The sequence below is a fragment of the Meriones unguiculatus genome, chromosome 19, assembly GCF_030254825.1.
Source record: "Meriones unguiculatus strain TT.TT164.6M chromosome 19, Bangor_MerUng_6.1, whole genome shotgun sequence".
Lineage (NCBI taxonomy): Eukaryota > Metazoa > Chordata > Mammalia > Rodentia > Muridae > Meriones > Meriones unguiculatus.
The window spans coordinates 58,452,262-58,474,088 of NC_083366.1; the positions used below are offsets into that span (position 1 = coordinate 58,452,262).

The window sequence follows — 21,827 nt, forward strand, 5'->3', positions numbered from 1 at the left end:
ACAGTAAAGTCAGAAGAGGGGCAGAATGTGTGTTCACAGGACAAAAAGGTGCTCGACATTCACTGGACATTCACCCAACAGGTCATTTGCAACCTGTTAGATGACTGGCTGCCTGGCACTGTGTAGGGGGGCAAAGAGTTATACAGGGAGCAAGACAGACGAAAGCTTGGCCCTCAAAGAGCTGCCTTCCAACAGAGGGGCAACGAGCAGTTATGATGACAGCCATGAGACTCTCCAGCTGTGAGGGCGTCACCAGAACAGAAAGGAGACAGCAGAGACACAGAAAGACCCAGGGCTGGAAGAGAAATGTTTTTGATGGAAGGGGAGGTCCAGAAAAGTCACCCTCTCAAAATAACCCTTGAGCTAGGTCGGTAGAGAGAGAGTTAGGCATTCAAAGGGAAGAGAGAGAGAGAGCAGTCCATCTATTCAAAAGAAGGAGCGAGAGAGAGCAGTTCAGCCATTCAAAGGCAGGGGAGAGAGTAGTCGAGATAACAGTCCAGAGCGCCAGTGCACAGAACTAAAGAGTCGGATAAGTGGCTGGGGAATTCCAGGGATGTAACAGAGGCCTTGGTATTGGAGTGATGCTTCCAAGAGAGAGCCCAATTGCTCAAGTGAGAGGCATTGCAGAGGCAGGACAACATGAAGCCAAGGACCTCTCCTAAGCATGGGTGTTAGTCCAACTCCCTTGGGAACCACTGAAGTGCCATTGCAGGTGTTACTTATGAGAGACTCCCACACACTCACCTTTCCCATAGTTCAGAGAATAGATGGGGCCTAGGCAAGCAGCCAGACAGCTTACTGCCTTACCTGAGGGAAGAGGGCTGCTGCAAGAGGACAAGGTTTCAGCAGGTTCTAACTGACCCAAGGCTAGCTGGGAAGTGATACTAGCCTGAGCTGCAGTGTGAACCAAACTATACTAACAACCTCTGAGCATCTGTAGTTCAGGGCCTTGATGGAAACAGCTGGGAAGGAAACCAACCAAATGCAGTGTGACAGGAGCCAGCTCATCTGGCAGGATCTATGGTAAATGAAATGAGAATGTGTCCCCCAAACCAGCTCTCAGTTTACCCACTTATGCTCCAAATAGACTAGTTGTGTACAAAATGGCAGGGCCTCAAGATGACTCACTCCATGTTTGTGTAAGACGGGAAACAACCTACACATTGACTAACAGGGAATGGGTCAAATACACTTTAATTTCACCCCTACGACAAAATCCTATAGAGCCGAAAACATACTAAGGATATCTCCACATTCTAAATATATGTATGTATGTGAGCCTGCAGTGTATCTATTTGTGTATAACAAATCCATTACACACACATACATATGCATTCAGTTATCCTTATCTGCAGGTGATTGGTCCCAGAATCCCCATAGGTACAAAGACTCACGGATGCTCAAGTCCCTCATATAAAACAGCTGAGCATTTGAGTGTAGCCTACATTCTCTTCCCAGCTATTAGTTATTTGAATAACTAATAGGCTAGAACAGCTTACTATATTGTTTAAGAAGTGATGTCTAGAAAAACATTTGTATTTGTTCAGTGCAGATTCAATTTCTTTTGTTTTTCGAGCATTTTTTGATTCATGGCTGGTTGCATTCAGCAATGCAGAACTCACAAGCATGGAGGGCCAACCAAATTTTATGTTTCTATACAATACACTGAAGTTTTATATCATATTAAATGTTCTCTCTCTACATATATATGTAAAACATATAAAAATATGTATATTTTACTACTGTCAAACAATAGATAGTGGATTTCCAGTAGCATGAGTGGGACTTTACCAATCACCCAAAAGAGGACATGAAAATTCTTACGTGTAGCCTGGTGGTGGCAATGCACAGCTTTAATCCCAGCACTCGAGAGGCAGAGGTACATGGATCTCTGAGTTCTAGGCCAGCCTGGTCCACAGAGTGAGTTCTAGGACAGCCAGGCTCTTTACACAGAGAAACCCTGTTTCCAAAAATATAACAAAACAAACAAAAAACTCCTACATATATATTTACTACTATATCCAGAAAAATCTTGAGTAGAAGATATTGAGACAAGCAGTAAGGCTGATTGCCCCAGAATAGGGTACATTTACTCTGGTACACCCTGCTGTTTGAAATTTGTACCATGTAAATACATAATCTATTCAAACTAACAGAGTGTAATTTGCATGGTAAACAAACACATTCAAATTGTTTCTAAAAAGTACAAAGATGCATGGTTCTGAGAACCTAAGGGTACACGGGGGAAGGGGTAGGGTTGAGAGAAGCGAAGCACAAGATTCAGGAGGTGCCAAGAGATGATCAGTTCTGAAGGCTGCGCAACTGTCAGTCTATCCGCAGGGACAGTGGTGCTCCTCACAGAGGCTTGAGCATAAGAACCAAGAGTCTCTCCAAGAAATCCCCACTGGTTTCTTCACTGTACCCACTGAGCCACCTCAAGGGCCCAAGCTCACAGAAGCCTTGCAGGACGTGAGGCTGGGCAGGCTCATTAGAGGCCATTTCTTGCCTGTCACACCATCAAGCTAAGGCTTTTCCTGAAAACAAAGACAATGAAGCAGTGTCTATGGTTTGTTGGGGGTTGGTCTGATGCTTGTATATTGATGCTAATTACTGGTCCTCTAGATCTGATAACTGCCCAGGATACACCTAGCCTTGTTGTGTAAACCCGTCTAGGACATTATGCCTGATTGGTTGATTAAAAGGCCTAAAACCTGGGCAGAGCAGAATGGAGTAGGTGTGGCTAAGGTTCCTGGGCTTTGGGAGCAGGAGAATCAAGGGAAACAGACGGACAGGATGACTGGCACAATGGGTTAGCATGGAGAAGGAACCATGTGGGTTGGGAGGAAGGACTCCAATAATGGCATGGAAAGGCCCAGATGAATAATACACACAAGCATTTATAAGATTAGGGATGGAAGGTAGCCCAGATAAGAATGGTTAAGGCGAATGGCATTGGATGGGGGCTGGGAGGTGTATGGCAGGAGGTTCTTGATACAGCAGCGTAGGTAAAATACCTGCCCAACCCAAGGTAAATAATGCAATTATAAAATTTAACAGGTGTCTGTGTCTTATTGTGATAGCAGGTTAAAAATACTGCCATGACATCATAGGTCAAATAATAAACGATATTTGGGCCCAACGCCGTTTCATTACCACAACAATGGCTCCCCACTTGAAGCACTGTGAAGGGTGAGCCAGGACGGTCTGAAAAACTCAGAAACTAGGTGAGGACCTAGATGTGGTGAGTAGCATGTCCTAAGAAAGGGTTAACAAAGGCAGAAAGATTACATTATGTGGGGAACTGATCCCCCAGATGGGGTAGAAAGCAACACAGGACCCCGCCCGCAGCCACCTCTGACTGAAGTAGTGATGGAGCAGGCTTAGGAGCTAGCAGAAGAAAGGACTCTCTGGTGAGCGCAGTCTCCTCCGGCTGTACGGTCACAGCTCAAACTCAGCTGTCTGAATCTAGGCAGCCTCATTTGTAAAGTCAGCCAGATGTCTACCTTAGAGACTTGTTTGCATCACACTAAAACACTTTGTATACAACAAACTACCACACTGGCGAGGCCGCCAGAGGTTTTCGGTCAGAGGCAGCTATAACTGGCATACTGACTGTGTGTGTGTGGCAGAACTACCTCTACAGCAGAAATGCAACAGAGGCAGAGTAACGGCCTGAAAAGAACGAAGATATTCTACAGAAAAGTCCCTCACATTGGCTATTAAAACAATGGACTCCAAGAAACCGGAATTTCCCCGGGAATCTCATGCTGGGAGAAGAGAGAGCATAAAGCCCGGATCAGCCAGGGGGAAACTTTTCTCCAGGAAAGCAATTTGCAATTTGTCATTCCACCTGGCGGGAGGGAGGGGCCAAAACAGTGATGGGTGGGCTGCACCTGGCCACAACTGCTCAGCCACTCATAATTCTGGCCCTCTATTTAAACCAAAACCTCACTTCGAGACCTTGAAAATGGATGTGGAGAGGTCACTGGGTCTTTTCTGTCCTTCTTCCCAGTGTTAAATAAATCTCTTTTTTCTGCCATTAATTTGGCTGTCTTAATTGGTGTATGGAGAACCGGTGGTTGAAGCTGGCTTTCTCGGGGATATTTTTATGACCCAAAGTCTGGTAGCAGTAGGGCTTTAAAGGAAGGTTCTGGAAAAGAGGATATGTATGGTGTCACCTGTTCAATCTCATCCGGTGCCCCCTCCTTATCAAGCCGTGCCACGGACTGACCCACAGGCCGATCACTCTCCACGACAGTGGGGGAAGGTCGGACAACTCACCAGGACCCACTGAAGGGGTGGCTCAGCTCAGTCCCAGGTAAACATTCGTGCGTGCAAACCCCCCAACGGCCAAGGCCGGCCTGCTAACTGTCTGGGGTTTTCCACTTCCTGTGTTGTGTGTGTGTAGAACCTCTTAACCATGACTGTGAGTGAGGCCAGTCAAGAGTGGCCTCAGGAGGTACAACGGAAAGAAGCCTCCTAGGGCTCCCAGGGAGGAAGTCCATCACCTGCCACTTCTAAATTCAGTTCGGTGCATTTTTCCATAACCATGGGCTAGCCTGACACACTGGCAAACGAAAGAATCGAGAAAGCCTCCAGCCCATCATGAAAGCATGAGCCCTTAGTCACACTTAGTAAACTCAGTTAGTAGAGCCTCTGACGCTTCCTCCTGGACAGGAACTCATGTCAGTCCTGTTGATAACGTGCAACAAAAACTTCCACGGGTTCCTTTCTCCAGTGCTGAGAGTTGAATGAAACCTAATGCCTTGTGCTTACCAGACAGGTGTTCTAGCATGGTGCAACACCCCCAGTCCTTATGCAGATATTAAAAATAATATAATAATAATAAACAAAAGTCTTACATGGGCCACATCAGTATGAGATAAAGGCTGGGGGTGTACTGTGAGTAAAGTACTTGCCTAGCATGCAAGAAGTGATCTCCAGAACCAAATAAACTGGAAATGGAATCTGGGCACTCAGGAGGTGGAGTCAGGAGGGGTCAGAAGTTCAAGGTCATCCTCCAGTTAAACAGGGTGTGTTGGAGACCAGCCTAGGATACATGACACCTTGCCACAAACAGCAATAATAATAAGTACCAGAAGCCATCAGAACATAAGAACATTCTTGTTCTGTAAATTGGCACTCCCCTGTTCTGGGGCTGTCCCATGGATCTGCCGGGCAGATCAATGGTACCTACCGGACAGGGGAGGAGAATGCCGCAACAAGGTTTTAAACAGGACCAGTGCTGAGCCTCCAGCAAAAATAGGGCAATTTAGATAAAATGGGTTCTTCTTGAACCCCAAGAGATTTGGTATTATAGGTGTGTCTATCATTTACCTGGCACACAAATCCAGTGTAAATAAGGGAGGTAGCTACCAAGTGTAAACCAGCCGTAAGACAGAATAGAAACATTAACAAAAAGTCATCGGAATTCATTTCAAACCTAAAGAAACCAGAGTCTAATGCAATTAATGACACCTGCAGTCTAGGATTTCTCCAGCCTCGTTTGTCAGGAGCTTGCTCTTCAACAATAAGAGCCTGACCCCCAGGAGTGGGCAGTTAAACGTCTGGGAATAGCGGAGTGGGGTTGTTTTGGGTGTGGAAGATTGCTGCTGATGGGGAGACCTACTGAGAAGAGTCGTCTGAGAACAGCAGAACCCCCCTCCCCCAGCCTGCTTGTAAACACAGCGTGTCTTGGGAATATTCCTGAAGCAAACCATGGAGGTGCCATAGCCCGGTTGCAAAGGGAACCGCAGCGTCTGGCCTCTTCCCCACACAAAGCATCCTTGCCTCTGAAACCACAATGCCCATCTCCTAAGAACACAAGTTATATTATTCCCAGTTGGAGTACAAGACCACTCCTGGGAAACTGTGCCCAAAGGTTAAATTGCAATCTTTACTAAGCTCCGACACATCAAAGAATGTTCTAATAGACCCGCCCACTCTCACTTCCAGCGTTGTTCCTTGTTTGCTTCCAGGGCAAAAGAGATAATTCCAAACAGCTGTCACGTCTCTACTCTCACACTGAACTAACAGCGGAGGGAAACAAACCACTTACACAGGGTGCCACAGTTGCTCACAACAGGTACACACGGGAAAAAACCCTGCCACGTGTGCGGCCCTTTATTCAAGGGTTCTGGCCACGCGCTCGCCTCTCCGAGACGCACACGCACCTACACCCAGGAGCATTAACTAACACGTACAGCTGGGGACCGAGTTTCCTCTCCCGGAACAGCATCTGACCCACCTGGTGCCTATACCTATTCCAGCCTCCCCGTCACACACGTGGGGATGCGCTTCCAGCTGGGGCCAGGAGCGAAGCGTGAAGGCGGGGAAGGCTGCGGACTGAGAAGGGGAAAGCTGGGAGCAACGAGCTTGGGTCTGGGATCCCTCAGGCGCACCCTTCTGCAATTGGAGAGGGCGCGAAGCCCAGACCCCCCCCTCTACCCCCTCTACGCCCCCCCACGGCTAAAGAGGAGAGGACGCGGGTAGGTGGGGGAGGAGTCGCTCACCCAGGGTTTTGACAGCGATCTGCCTGGTAAGAGGCGGAGGCAGGTTGATGCACACCAAGTCCACATCTTGGTGCAGGAGCACCTCATCGATGCGGCTGGTATAGAAGGGAACGCTCATCTCCTTGGCCAGCTCCTCGGCTTCTTCCTGCGTGCGGCCCCACAGCGCCTTCACCGCGAAGCCCTCGTCTTTCAGCAACGGGATGATGACACGGGCCGTGAGGCTGGTGCCGAACACGCCCACCCCGGGGAGCATGGCTGCTCAGGTCCGCCGGGTCCTGCTTCTGCTGGGATCTCCAGTCGAACACCCGCGCGCGCACCTCTCCCGGCCGGTCCCACAGTCCCCGGCTCCTGCAACCGACCGCGCCGCGCTGCGCCAGCCGCCGAGCCCCGGGCAAGGCGCCCGCGTGCGGCGGCGTGACAGCGCACGGACCCACAGACCCCGCAGGCTCCGGGAGCCTTAGCGCCGCGACTGCTGCGGCGCCCGCCACGCGGGGCTTGTGTCCTTCCCGGAGACAGCGGCGGGGACTCCGCCGGGACGCACGAGGCCCCGAAGCCCCGTGGAGCCCAGGCTCAGGCGGCGCTCCAGCCGCAGTGCCTCCCGGCTCCGTGCGCCCCTCCGAGGCCGCCACATGGCCAGCACATCCCCGCAGAATCTTTCTCGCGGATCGCGCTCCCGCTTCACCGCCCTCTCCGGGCTACGGATCTCTCCTCTCCGCGGTCCTCGGTGCCGAATGAAATCACCCGGAGGCCGACTGAGGATGCGGCTCGTGGCGTGCCAGGCGCCGATCGCGGGCTGCGGCAGTGCAGCGGCGGCCACCACCCAGCGCCAGGCTCCTCATTCTGCTGCCATATTCGCTCGCTCGCAGCGCGCCTAGGGCGGCCTCGGCCCCGCTCGGGCTCGGGCTCCGGGCTCCCGCGGGTACGAGGGCGGAGTTGGCGACTTTGACTGTCAGCGGCCGGGGTTCCTGCGCCGCCCTTGCGGTAGCGCCGAGCGCCATTGGCCGCCAAGCGTCGCCCCCGCCCCTGTCTCCGCCGCCCAAGGCTCTAGCTGCTCCCAGCGCCCGGCCCCTACACCCCGGTCTGACTCCTCCCCCGCCCCGCCTGACTCGCCTGCTGCCCCCGGGTGGCTTCCCTTTCTCTGCGCTCTCCGCCTCCTCCTCCTCCGCCGTCGCCTCCTTGTTGTGCTCCAAGCTCCGCCCAAGCAAGCAAATAAATCTATCCAAGCGGGGCGCGCCCATAATGGGTTAGGGCCGGGTCCCCAGGAAGAGACTGGCGGACTCTGGGACCCCGGGGAGGCCGGAGGACACCGTGAGGTGTGAGCGGCGTGGGTCACAGCCTCCTCTCCCGACAGTGCCGGCTACAGCGCTGGGGAAGCTTTCCAGGCACTTAACCCTGGGGTTACTGGAAACCCATTCAATTGATGGAGAAAGTGAGCTCCGGAAAGTTTAAGGTGACACACTGGCTCAAGGTGACACACACAAACAACAGTCCCAAGATCGGAATGCAGACACCAGCGTCTGGACGCTGAGCCCCTAGAGTTTTGACTCCTAAGTGTTCCCGGCCCAACCCCAAGCCAATTCTCTGGCTGCGCAGACTCCAGTGGTCACACACCCCATTCCTGTGCCCAATGTGACACAGGCGACCTCACCCAGACTGGGGGCTTCGCAGTGACTGTGTCACGTGTGTCTTGAGTCTGGTGTTCCTGCCACTCCTGACCGCCGCCCTCTGCTTCGGTTCCCAGACACCCCAGCGCTTCTCTCGGCCTTTACTGCACCTGGGGCCAGGAGGATGCTGGGGGTGCTCAGGCAGAGATGCATGGAAAGTTCTAATCAGGGGCTCACTGGGTCACCACCACGAGCCTCGGATTTCGCACTATATCCTCAGCACTTATCACATGACCTAGCCGGTAGCTAGTAGGCGCTCAACTAAAAAACAAACAAAACCAAAGACAAACGGATATTTGCCCACCTGTCACTTTGTGCCCACTTAGTGCTGGGAGGAAGGAGTCAACGGTAAAGGGCAAGGGGACCTGCCCTCAGTGTTTCTGGAAAGGTCAAGTTACCACTGTTCAGGCCTGGCCTTCAGCACTCAGCTGAAGAGGCACGTGGTTCTGCTTCAACAGAAGCGTGGAAAACATGATACACCGGAGCGCCTAAAGCAACTTGTAACAACTGGCAGCCAGGCAGGGCTCCTGGAGAGAGCTGGACACCAAAAAAAGCCCCGTGTGTGGTAACGAGAGCAGGCAAGGCTGACCTTAAGAAAGGACAAAGCGCTCCGGGACTGGCAACAGCCTGAATGGGGTCGAGACAAGATAGGCCCGCTGATGGCTGTCTGCGAAGCGCTGCAGACAAAGTGGGTGTGCCGCCATGGCTGTCAGGATGCCGCTTTGGGGCTGAGCAGGCTCCACGGTGTGTTACCTACTGGACAGGAGCTCCTCCGACATAGTGTCAGTGAGAAGGACACTCCCTAGAGACGCTCTGTTGTGATACATATGCCCTCCATTTTGATATTTATTTCTGTTTACTACCTGTGTTCTATTTCAAAGCAAATGTTAACCTGTGCATGTAGCCTGTGTGAATCCCCTTGTTGTCTGGGTCTGTTTGTCAGTTTGCCTTTCTTTAATTTTTGTTTATATGTACCAGTGTGGGTATCTTCCACATGAGTGCACACGGCCTTGGAGGAGGGAACCTGCCGGAGCTGGAGCTACAGGTGGTTGTGAATCACCTCAGGTCAGTGTCAGGAATCTGTTCCTCTGAAGGACCCTGAGCACTTTCACCTGCTGAGACATCTTTCCGGCCCCTAGTTTTTTCGTTGCTGTTCTGTTTTTTCGTTTTTGAGATAGAGTTTCATGTAGCCCAGGCTGGCATCCAATTCACTATCTAGGGGAGGATGACCTTGGTTGAACACTGATTCCCCCTGTCTCCGCCTCCCAAGGTGTGTGTGTGTGTTTGTGTGTGCGTGTGTGTGTACCGTCTCAGTCCCCAGTTACATCATCATTCCCAGTTATCCACAAAGGAGATAGGAGGGACTTTATTTATTTATTTCGAAGGGAGGCTCCGTTTGTATGCCCCTGGCAGAGCACTCAAGTCAGGGTTATCAGTAGCTGGACACTGTCCTTGCTGGCCGACCTGTTTTCACTCCACATTCTCCGCCCAGTAGCAGGAGTGAGCTAAGTGATCTTTTCAAACGTGAGTCATCCCATGCGCCAGCAGACTCCGTACCTACAATGGATCCCAGTCGCACTGAAATTCCAAAGTCCTCAGGGAACCTGAACAGCCCTACCCAACAGAACTTGACCTCACTCTGATCCTTCATACCTCAGCACTTACCACTTCTGGCTACAAACTCTACTCCAGCATGTTGCCTTCCCAGCTATGCACTGCGCAGGCCGAGCTTGCTCTCGTCTCAAGGCCTTTACACTAGCTGCTGCCTCTGACTCACACACACATACACCCACACAGAGAGAGAGAGAGAGACCCACTGCTCACTTTACCCCAGCTTGTGCTCAGATGTCCCCTCTCCCTATATCAGGCCTTGCCTGACCGCCTCACCTGAAATGACCTCCTTGTCACACTCCATCCTTCATCACTGTTTCCCGACATGCCACCTGTTTACCATCCGCTCGGCTAACAGATGGCAGACTCACCGAGATCGGAAGTGAGCGCGTCTCCTTCACTTCTGAATACCGGGCACCTGTAGACATTCAATATACAAAGTGTGGCCTTTCGGGGGGCGATTAGGGTTTGATAAGACTGTCAGGATAGAGCGCCATGATTGAATTCAGGAGACTTCATAGAAGGAAAGAAGCCAGAAGAGGCAGAAATGTGTGTTGTCTGTCTCTTTCCAATGAGGCCTGGTACCACTCCAGGACATTGCGAGCAGGCCGGCATCCATAGATGTGACCCTTGCCCTTGGACCAAACCCTGAGCCAAGACAAATCTTTTCTTTCTGCTTAACTGTTACATGTCACCGGGTTATAAGGTCTTTACAACTGAGCCAAACATGTGCCCAAGAGCAATTTGGGCCCTGGACATGCCAGACCACCTCTCCCTCAGGTGCTAACATTGGGAGACCTGTTGGTTTAGGAATTAAATCCTGACAACCTGGCCGAGACATCAGGGGCTCACGTCGGTGTAAGTGAGGCCTTTGAAACTGAAAAGGAAAGCCTGTGAACAGATGCAGGGAGAAAAGAGAGCTGGACCGGGGTTCCAGGAGGCGTGCCGTGGTGAGTTAGAAGGGAGAATTCTCTAGGCTGATGGAGGCTACACTCAGGGTGGAGGAGGAGCCTGAGGAGATGGCCAGGGGATGACCTAGGGCTGCTGCAAGATTTAAACCACATCCTTTAGCCTCCAGTATGGAGGGAAGCTTGTGTGGTACTTGAGACACGGCCTTGAGAGAAACCCCCGAAGTCACCCAGGACTGAAGGTAAAAAAAGGCCTGGCAGGCAGATGGACATGCTGAGAGAGTGAAAATAGGTAAGCCGGCTCCCCAGAAGCAGTGGCTGTCATCTGGGTGTTCATTTGTGTCCTACTGGTTTGGTAGGTCTTGCTTCATCCGTCCCAGCAATAGGATGACTGAGTGTGCCTTGAATGGACAGCGCTAGCGTGTACGCAGTTTCTGTCTTCATTTTTTCAATTATCTGTGCTTATGTGAAAGCCTGCTCTGGGATTCCACCTAACACAGCTTGGAAAACAGTGCTGCCAGGAGCTGGACAGATGTCTCCAGGGTAAAGAGCGTCTGCTCATCTTGTAAATGACTCCAGTTCGGTTCCCAGTGTCCTTATCAGGTGGTTCACAATTACCTGTCCAGCTCCACTCCAACTCCAGTGGCTCCATTGCCCTCATGTGGACTTAGTGGCTCCTGGCACATGCATGTACAAGGATATATATATATAGCCAAGATTTTCTTTCCCCTTTCTATAATCTGGATGTTGAATGTCCTCCCATGCACTCAAGTTGTGGTCCCCAGAGTGGCACTGTGGGGAAGCACTGGGACCTTTAGGAGCCGAGGCTTAAAGAGAGGTCCTTAAGTCACTGGGGCCATGCTCTTAGAGGGAGGGGACTGTCCTGGCTGATGTGTCAACCTGACACAAGCTAGAGTCAGCAGAGAGGAAGGAGCCTCAGTCGTGGAAATGCCTCCAGCCATAAGGTGATCAGTGGGGGAGGCCCCAGGCCATGGTGGGTGGGGCTGTCCCTGAGCTGGTGGTGGTCCTGGGTTCTGTAAGAAAGCAGGCTGAGCAAGCCATGAGGAGCAAGCCAGTAAGCAGCACTCTTCCATGGACCTCTGCGTCAGCTCCTGCCTCCAGTTTCCAGACCCGCTTGAGTTCCTGCCCTGACTTCCTTTGATGATGAACTGTGATGTGGAAGTGCAAGCTGATAAACCTTTTCCTCCCCAGCTTGCCTTTTGGTCATGGTGTTTCATCACAACAGCAGAAACCCTAACTAAGGCAGGGACTGTGGAACCCTGGCCTCTCTCTCTCTCTATTTTGCTTCATGACATTTTCACATGGCTTTCCACCAGGGGCCAAAGCAACACATCTACTTGATCATGGACTGCAGTCTCCAGAACCAAGAGCCCAAATCAATCTTTTTTTCTTGATTAATTACCTCAGGTATCTTAATATAGTGAAACAAACAAACAAATAACAACAACAACAAAAACCCAACTAATAATCCCCCTTTATCCATGATTTAGCTACCGATCTCTGCCACTTTCATTTGGGTGAAGAGTTTAGCCCCATTTGAGTGTAATTAAGATAATAATTAAGTTGTGTTTCTCACACAAGCATGGGGACCAGAGTTCAGATTAAAACTGGCTGCAGTGGTGTATGCCCCACTACTCCCCAGGGGTAGGGAGAAGTAGACAGAGGATCCCAGGGACTAGCCAGCCAACCAGGCTAGCCCAACTGGTGAGCTGGCAGCCCAGTGAGAGGCCTTTTCTCAAAAGGTAAGGGAGAGGGCCTGCAGAGATGGCTCCGTGAATTAGAGCACTGGCTGTTCTTCCAGAGGTTCTGAGTACAATTTCCAGCAACCACGTGGCAGCTTATAACCATGGATGATGGGATCCAATGCCCTCTTCTGGTGGGCAGACATACATTCCGACAAAGCACCCATTCATATACATAAAATCAATAAATCTTAAAAAAAAAAAAAAAGAAAAGTAGAGAATGACGGAGGAAGACAGTGTTAAGTTCTGGCCTCCTCATGCATGTACATACACTTATATGCACACCCCCACATATGCATACATACAAAAACATGTACGCATGTGCACAGGAAATTAGTTGTCACATGACTCAATTTTAGGACCTTTTATCATTTTAGTAATAACAATGGAGAAACTGGAAAGATGGCTCCGTGGCTAAGAGCACTTACTGTTCTTCCAGAAGACCTGAGTTCTGTTCCTAGCACACACACACCCAGGAACTTACAACCACCTGTAACTCCAGTTCCAGGGGATCTGACAGGTACTGCACACACCCATACATGTAAAAGCTTAGTCTAAAAGAAATAAAACTAGGAATCATTTTCGTGCTTCTAGAAGGATGCCGACTTGGAATTTCTTCTCCTGTTAAAATAGTTAGGTAATAATTTAACATACTTTTCAGTGTAAAAAGAAGCATTTGTAAGTAGGATGGGAATTTCAGAAAAGGCTATGATAAGGCCAGGCAGGGTGACGTACACCAAGCAAGCAAGAGGGTCACGGTTCAAAATTAGCACAGGGCACATGGTGAGATCTTGTCTCAAAATCAAAAACAAAACCTGCTCCACTGCCCACTCCCCCCAGAAAAGACAGAAAATGGGACATGTTACCCCACACTGACAGAGCCACAACAGACAACTGGCTTTCTGTGCTTGATGGTCTTAGCAGATATGTCAGTGTTTTAGTCAAACACAAAAGAAGAATGTCTTGCTGTTAGACACGGGTTTTGTTCCTGTTTGACACAGAGTGGAAGCAGGCTTTGGTTATTTTTAACCAAGTGGCCACAAATAGGCAATAATCTTATAAATAATATCTGCCACGTGACACGCTTTTGGCTTTTTGGGAACTCAATCTGTATCAAGCTGAAGAGTGGGAATGAGCTATGATTCTAGAAGCCACAGAATAAGTCTACCAAGCAGTTTTGCAAACTTGGTCCCCAGGCTGAGTGCTAACCTGGGTTGCAGTAGTTGAGGGGTTTGGGGTTTTTTTTTGTTTGTTTGTTTGTTTGTTTGTTTGAAGTATCCACTCATCTTCAACTTTTAACTCTTTCCCCCCTACATTCAATACAGCTGCCATTTGCTGAGTGCTTGCCATACATGGGACACTAAGTTCAGGGAGAATGTGTTATTCCTCCTGGCTCCTTCAGGTGGGCGCAGCTATCTCCATTATCCCCCCTGAGAAACCGATCTTGAGGCTTGAGTAACTTGGGGCTGGCAATGCAGCTCAGCTGCTTCGCTTTTCCAGCATGCATGAAGCCTTGGCTTCAGTTCCCAGCACTGCAGAAAGCCAGGAAGGGTTGCGACCCACACACCTGCAACCCCATCACATAGCAGGAGGACCAGAAGTTCAAGATCCTCCTCATTCTTGGCTACGTAGTGAGTTGAAGGCTTGGACTACATGAGAACACACACACACACTCATACACATACACTCATGCAAATATACACAAATACACGCACACACATATACACGATTAGAGTTTAGTCTCTTGATTCTGTATTCAGGAAGTATGCGGCCCATGACTACACCAGACACTAAGCCTCTATCCACCCCCTCACCTGACTCCCACACCAGGCATTCCATCCCCCAAGAGAAGGGAAGCACACCTCATTCTCCTGAGGAGGGTCACAAGAGTGGCCACCTAGGTCTGTTAAAGGAGAGCTCTGCTGCGCTGCTCCTTGGGGACAGGAGGCTAGGTAGCGACCATCTTCCCCACCCTGGACTGCTCAGAGGAAGCCCTTTATGTTTTTGCTTCTACAATTGATAGGAAGTGTGAGAGCTTTACAAAGCATCCGGTAGTCACTGACAGGCCTAAAACCTACTTTCCCAGTTGCAATCCATCTAATCCCTCAACAGATAGCTCGGCCTCTGTGCGCTGCTCCACCACTATGATCGACACAAAGAGCTTTTGACCGGATGTCCCTTCTGTTCTTGTCGTATTTGCACGCTGTTGGTCCCCCGGGCTTACCTGACTCCTTTCTACCTCAGGACATTTGTCATTCTGCTCCCTGCTCTAGGAATCCTCTTACTTCTACCCTCCATCTTCAGAGCTGGTTCATTTTGGGCCACAGGACTTAGCTCCATATTTCCCCACCCACCGGAGGTACCAGGCTGCTGTGGGTTGAATGTGAAATGTTCCACACAGGCTCCAAGGTTTGAACTCCTGGTGGCCAGTAGGTGTTGCACAGTCTTGGAAGGAGGTAGAACATTTGGGAGTTGGAGACTTCCTGGACAAAGTGGACCATGGCGGGGGAGGGGAGCTTCTGGTTTATTAGCATGTTTCTACTTATTGCCTGTTCTCTCATTTCTTTCTTTCTTTCCTTTTCTTTCCTTTTAGGTTGGAGGTTGATGGTACATTCAGAAACATGAACCAAAACCAGGACCTCACCCGAGAATGGTCAGGTCTAAGCAGGCACCACCACACACTCCTCCTTATTAACAGAGAAATGTCCTCTCTCCTTTTTTTGTGTGTGAAGCCACTTCTTAATTGGTTCACTAATGTCTTCACAAGGGCCAAAGAGTTCCTAAAAATGACCTCGGGATGAGTAGGGCTGGTCAAGGTCAGGAAACAACACAGCATCTAGGGAGACGGGCCTCGACTCTGTGGAGGTCTTGAACCCAGGACTGGCCTGGGATGCAGGTGTGCTCTGAGCATCATCTCTGTGAGGCAGCTGCAGCTGTGGATGGAGGCCGCAGCTGAGGTAGGAGCTTGAGCTGGTGCTGGATTCACGGAGGGGGCGGGGCTACCAGAGCTTACAACTGGAGCTGAGTCAACTGTGCCTTCAGATGCCACAGAGTGAACTGAGTCAATGGCTTTCGTTGTTGGAAATGGGCCACTGGTTGCTGCAGCCCAGGCTTGGCCAGCCAGCAGCACACCCTCAACTTACCCCTGGCCTGATCAAGACTGGAGAAGAGCTGGGAAGATGCTAGAAGGAACTGGGTTGAGGAAGGAGGCCAACATCGGATAAGTCTGGGAACACAGAATCACGAGATGCAAGAGCATTGACAGGACCACGATCACTTCTTGTGGTGGTTTGAATCAAAATGTGGCCCCACAGGCTCACAGCATTGACACTGTTGGGAGGCGTGGCCTTTCTGGAGTAGGTGTGGCATTGTTTTGGCAGGTGTGGCATTGTTGGAGGAAGTATGCCACAGAGGTGGGCTTTAAGGTCTCCAAAGCTCAAGCCAGGCCAAGTGGTTCACTGCGTCTTCCTGCTGCCTGCAGAGGCAGATGCAGAACTCTCAGCTGCTCCAGCACCATGTCTGGCTGCGCGTCACCATGCTCCCTCCATGACCATAATGGACCAAAGCTCTGAAATGTAAGCCAGCCCCAACTAAATGTTTTCCCTTATAAGAGTTGCCAAGGGTTACCAGGCAGTGGTGGCTCGCATAGTTAATCCCAGCACTCCGGAGGCAGAGGCAGGTGGATCTCTGAGTTGGAGGTCAGCCTGGTCTACAGAGTGAGTTCTAGGACAGCCGGGGCTACACAGAGAAACCCTGTCTTGAAAAACAACAACAACAAAAAAAAAACATAAAGAGTTGCCGCCATCATGGTGTCTTTTCACAGCAATAAAACCCTACCTAGGACCCTTGGGCTGCGGCACTGAATGATGGCGTCTCCATCTTGCTTGCCCAGGCTTTCTAGATGTTCCAAGGGATGCTCCCGAGAGAATCAGGCCGACATGTTCTTAAACCACACACTGGCATCTGGGACTCCTTCAAGTGAATCCTTTGCACCAGCTCCATGCATTGCTTGAAGGTCGGATACTTTCTCAGGAAGCTGCTTCCAGATCGTGCCTTTGCTCCTTGGTGTGCTGGGTGCACTCTCTCCGCTCCTTGCTTGGAGTCTTGAGGGGGATTTGTGGCCCCTGAGGGACTTGGCGACCCAAAACCGAGAGACCACGGTGCATCTGAGGGAAATGGGTAAACCTGGAAGCCTGGGTTCACTGGGGGTCCGGGAGGCATTTGTAGCCCTGCAGGGGCATTTGGAGGCAATGGGGCCCTCGGGAGTCTGCAGGCGTTTGGAGAGCTGGGGGCAGTGGAGGTCCAGAGAGCAAATGTATGTATACTTGGAAACACTGCAGGGAGCCTCGTGCATTGGGAAATCAGTAGGATTCTGCATCCTGCCACACTCTGTCCTGGGGTTTGAACATTGTGTCACAGGACCCGGGCTTAAATCACCTCTGGGTGTTGGACACACACCCCTCCCCACCCCCTCCGCAGCTTCTCGGGCCTGCAGTCCCTGCCACCTGTGGTCTGCTTTCCAACGGTGAATGCACTGTGACCTTCTGCCTTCTCCATCATGGACCTAAACTATAATCAAAAGTAACTCCCTCCTTCCTCCCTTAAACTGCCTCCTGTCTGGTATTTGGTCACAGCCATAATTAGTGCATAGTCCTTCCCAAACCCCGACAGGTGCTCTCCAGCCGCACCCTGCCTGTTTGGTTCCATCGGCAGCACTCGCCACAGGCTTTGGTTTGCTACACTGACGATGGGCAAGCACCTTCCGGCAAGAACTCAAACTGGTTCGCTGAGGGCTGTTTCCCAGAGCCTCAGCCCGTCCTTCCTGCTTCACTAGCAGACAGCAGCAGAGGCTGCTGAATAAATGAATTAGCCATGGAGTCACGAAAGCCAGCTTCTGGGAGTTTGTTCTCCCTTTCACCACGTGGACCTTGAGTTTTAAACTCAGGTCATCAGGCTTGGCCGCAAGCTCCTTTACACACTGAGTCATCTTGCTGGCCCTCTTTCTTTCTTTTTATTTAATACCTTTTTTTTTTTTTTATAGTATACAAAACAATGCGTTTCCTCATGACATTTTTCTGCATGGATGTCATTGTACTGCTCTGGTGTTCGCCACTCTCCTGATCCCCTCCCCCACTCACCGGGCTCTCTTGTTCTCTCCAGATTATCTCCCTTTTACTTTCATGTCACATATGTGCAGTTATACTACACAGATGTACTCACACACATTTAACTCTGGATTATGCATATGAGAGAGAATATGATACTTGTCTTTCTGGGTCTGGCTGCTTTTACCAAACATGATAAACTCCAGTCCCGTTCATTTCTCTGCAAATTTCATTCTTTATGGATGAATAAACTCAAAGAGTGAATAAATAAATAAATAAGTAAACAAATAAACAAATAAATGTGCAGCAAGGTGGCTTAAGCAGGTAGCAGTGCTAGCTACATCAGCCTGATGACCTGAGTAGAATCCCAGGAACCCAAGATGGAGAGAGAAAACTGACTCCTTAATGCTGTCCTCTGACCTCCACACATGCAATGGCACGACAGTGAACACACACACACACACACATATAAATAAATGAATGAATTAACTAGGTAAAAAAAATAAAATAAAAGCATTCCACTGTAGCCCTTTGTTTGGTTTTAAAGGCAGAGGCTACTGTTGTTACCTATGCTCTCTGCTGTGTTGGCCACACAGCTATACACCTGTCTGTTTAAGAGACAGAATACACAAAAAGGTAGCATCCATCTGTGTGTATTTCCCTTTTTGCCTTTTTGCCTTTGAGGAAAAAGAGCATTAGCATGTGTCAATGGCTTCCCTGGCCCTGCAGCTAGAAGCCTTTTGGCTCTGTTCCCACCTCAGGCCCTGGATACATCATGGGAGGAGTCTCTGGGTGTTCTGCTGTGCCCTGCTGGTCACAGGAAGTTTATGGGTGTCGTTCTCTGGCCCTACTGGTTCTATTTTTTTTTTCTATACTGTGCATGCATACTCACCAGAAAAATAACCTTACACTGGACCTATGAACAATAACTAATAAGAACAATAATAATTACAATAATAGGTCGTAATACAAGTTTCTTGACATTTGTGAACTTAGCCAGGCATGGTGGCACATAATCCCAGCACTGGGGAGGCAGAGGCAGGTGGCTCTCTGAGCTCAATGCCAGCCTGATCTACAAAGTGAGTTTCAGGACAGCCAGGACTACACAGAGAAACCCTGTCTTGAAAAACCAAAAAAAAAAAAAAAAAAAAAAAACAACAACAAAAACGACCAAAAAACAAAAACTAACTTATGAATTGTGTTTTCTGGAACTTTTCCATTCAGTATTTCAGACAGAGCTTGAGCCTGGATAAGTGAAACCACCGGAGGGGGAATGTGGATAAGGGAAGCCCCTGTGAACACACCAGAATATCCCTGAGCTTCTGGGGAAAAAATTCAGAACTTTTCACACTGAGGTGCGAATGTCCTCAGCACACTCAGCACTGCCCAGTGTGTGATCTCTCTGCACAAATGCTGTCTGTTAACTTTTTTCTGCCTTAGTCTGCCAGGGAGGGGGACAGCATGAAGCAAGTGTGCGGTGCTGTCCACTGACAAAAGCTGCTTAGCAGATTGTTACCATGTGAGAGGAGGGAGAGCAGAAATTAATATGTACCCATACATATCATAGATAGATAGATAGATAGATAGATAGATAGATAGATAGATAGATAGATAGATGAGATAGATAGATGATAGGTAGATAGATAGATAATAGATAGATAAATACATATAGATAGATGATAGATGACTGATAGATAGATGACAGATAGACAGATGATAGATAGATAGATAGATAGATAGATAGATAGATAGATAGATAGATAGACAGACATTTTCATTCTGTAGACTTTGGCTGACCTGGAATTAACTATGCCGACAGGGCCGGCTTCAAACTCACAGAGATCTACCTGTCTTTGTCCCCCAATGCTGGAATCAAGGCATATACCACCATGTCCAGCTGTTTAGTTTTTAACTTTCAATTTAAAGAGGTCAACATGGTCTTCACAATTCAAGTTAAGAGCATCTCATGGGCTGGAGAGATGGCTCAGCAGTTAAGAGGACTGTCTATGTTTTTCAGAGGTCCTGAGTTCAATTCCCAGAAACAACATGGTGGCTCACACCCATCTATAATGTGATCTGGTGCCCTCTTCTGACATGCAGGTGTACATGCAGATAGAGCACTCATACATAAAATAATGAGTAAAATCTGTTATCTCATACATAAAATAAATAAATCTGTTAAAAATGACATCTCATCACATTGTACCTCATACACATATATATAATTATTATGTGACAAAAATTAAAATATGTTATAAAAACAAATAAAGGGGCACAGAGACAACAGGCCCCATGGTATTTCTTATGGAGCTCATAGCTCCTTCTGTCCAACAAACAGATCATTGCAATACAGTGCCAAAAGGCCAAAGTAAACTGGGCCTACTAGTACATTCCTATAATCTCAGTGCTCAGGGAGCAGAGGCAAGAAGATCATGAACTCAAGACCATGCCTTCCTCTGACCCTGCAAGGCAACTGAACTCACATGCGCACACAAACACATGCTCTCTCTTGCTCTCCCTCTCTTTCTCTGTCACACACACACACACACACACACACAATTTTCAAATAAAAATTAAAAATATTTTTAAAAGACCCTAACTGATCAGTGTTTGTGAGTCTAGATTCAGGCAACACCTCATCCCACAAGACAGAATTTGCTGCACTCAGTCAGGCATAGCAGGCTGGCTTTACAGACAGAGGAGGGTAGAAAAGGGAGAAGACACGAAAAGCAGCTCGACGCTTGAAAGCCGTTTTCTTTGTAACGTTAAAGCAGAGAGGTGCTCATCCTCCTCCTCCCACTGGCATGTCTCAGAAGGACACATAAACACCCTAGGTTAGGCATGCTGGGAGCTTTGCCATGTTGAGCCCAGGCAGAAGCTAAGACCCAACCAATTGCTCCTGTCAATTGTCTGGAAGGATGGTGTGTAAAGCAGTGACTGGAGGAGGCTACAGTTCTATGGAGTCTGTCTGTCTGTTTCATAGCCTCAGATGTCCTTCACCCAGACAGAAAGTCCGTGCTCCCTGGACCAGTGCTCTAGGCTGCCCAGACAGATTATCCTTCAGGCTCCAACTCTGCAAGCCTTTTTCCTCTCCTGATAAGGCCAGGCTCCTAAAAGCTACACTTTCTTTATCCAAACAACAGTACTGTTGATTATGAAACCATGGATCTAAAAAGGATGTTCCCAAAGCAAATAAGCAAAGACACCTTTGGGGGACTAAGAGTTAGACAATGCCCGGCAGGCAGGCAGATAGGGAGAGGGGCCAGGACTCGGTAATAAAGATAATGAACTTCCAAGATGGCTGATTTCTTCCTCCCGTCTCCCCCTCCCAGACCTGAGACAAAAGCCTGGCAGCTAAAAACTTGAAGGTTCTTTCTCCTGTCAGCAGGCGCCCTGCAAATGCACTGGCTCAACACAGTCAAGACCAGATCCTGTCTTTATTCAACCTGATCAACCTTAAATTAGAGAAAGATACCCTTCAGAGACTCTGAAAGCCCTGGACCCTGAGTTGAGACTGGATTTTTCACTTCCCAAGTCCCTACTCTGCTTTGCAGAGGGTCTTTGTCTTTGTGCATCTGCTTTGTGTGTCTGTGTATGTGTGTGTGTTTTCTCACCTCCAATAAAAGCGTTTCTTCAATTGCTGATTCTGTCTGCTGTGATGCTGGTTTTTCTGCTGCTACCTGTCAAGCACAAGATTTTCCCCTAACCCTTTAGTTCTTTAACTGGCAGAGAACATGAACCTGATTAAGACCTCTAGACTGTAACACCTTTTCCTAAATTGTTGCTAGCCATTGAACCCAGGATCTTTCACCCTGCTTTAAATTCAACCCCAGCCTTGGAGAATACCCAACCCAGAACATTCATACACTTGGTCATTTATCGGACCACAAAGGAAATCACAAGACATTCCAAAGAAATGATGTCATTGATTCGTGTTCTTTTACCACAATACACTGGAAATAGAAACTAAGAATAGAAATGCATTCTTCTATCCCATAACTCTGCCAATTAAAAATACCTCCTAAATAGTCTCTATACTTAAAAAGAAACTATGATGAAAAAGAAATATTTAGAATGGAATGCAATGAAATCATGCATTACGAAAATATACAGGAGAAAGCTAAAAATTGTACCCAATGAGAAATTTAGATCTTAAATATTCTTTAGATACAAAATACACTTTAAATTTATTATTAAACATTCATGTAACTCAGAAGGAGAAACATGACACCCCTCCCTAAAAAATTAGGAGACTAGAGAAATA

General features: G+C 48.9%; 1 protein-coding gene across 1 annotated transcript in view; it reads right to left on the bottom strand.

Annotated features, from left to right (window-relative positions):
* Nucleotides 1–6,773, bottom strand: part of Gfod1 (Gfo/Idh/MocA-like oxidoreductase domain containing 1) — a 100,190-nt gene extending 93,417 nt beyond the window's left edge. Inside the window, exon 1 of the mRNA XM_021630338.2 lies at nucleotides 6,513–6,773. Within this exon, the coding sequence (XP_021486013.1) occupies nucleotides 6,513–6,765 (253 nt within the window). The 5' untranslated portion in view covers nucleotides 6,766–6,773. The remainder of the gene's footprint in view (nucleotides 1–6,512) is intronic.
* Nucleotides 6,774–21,827: the final 15,054 nt, after the last annotated feature.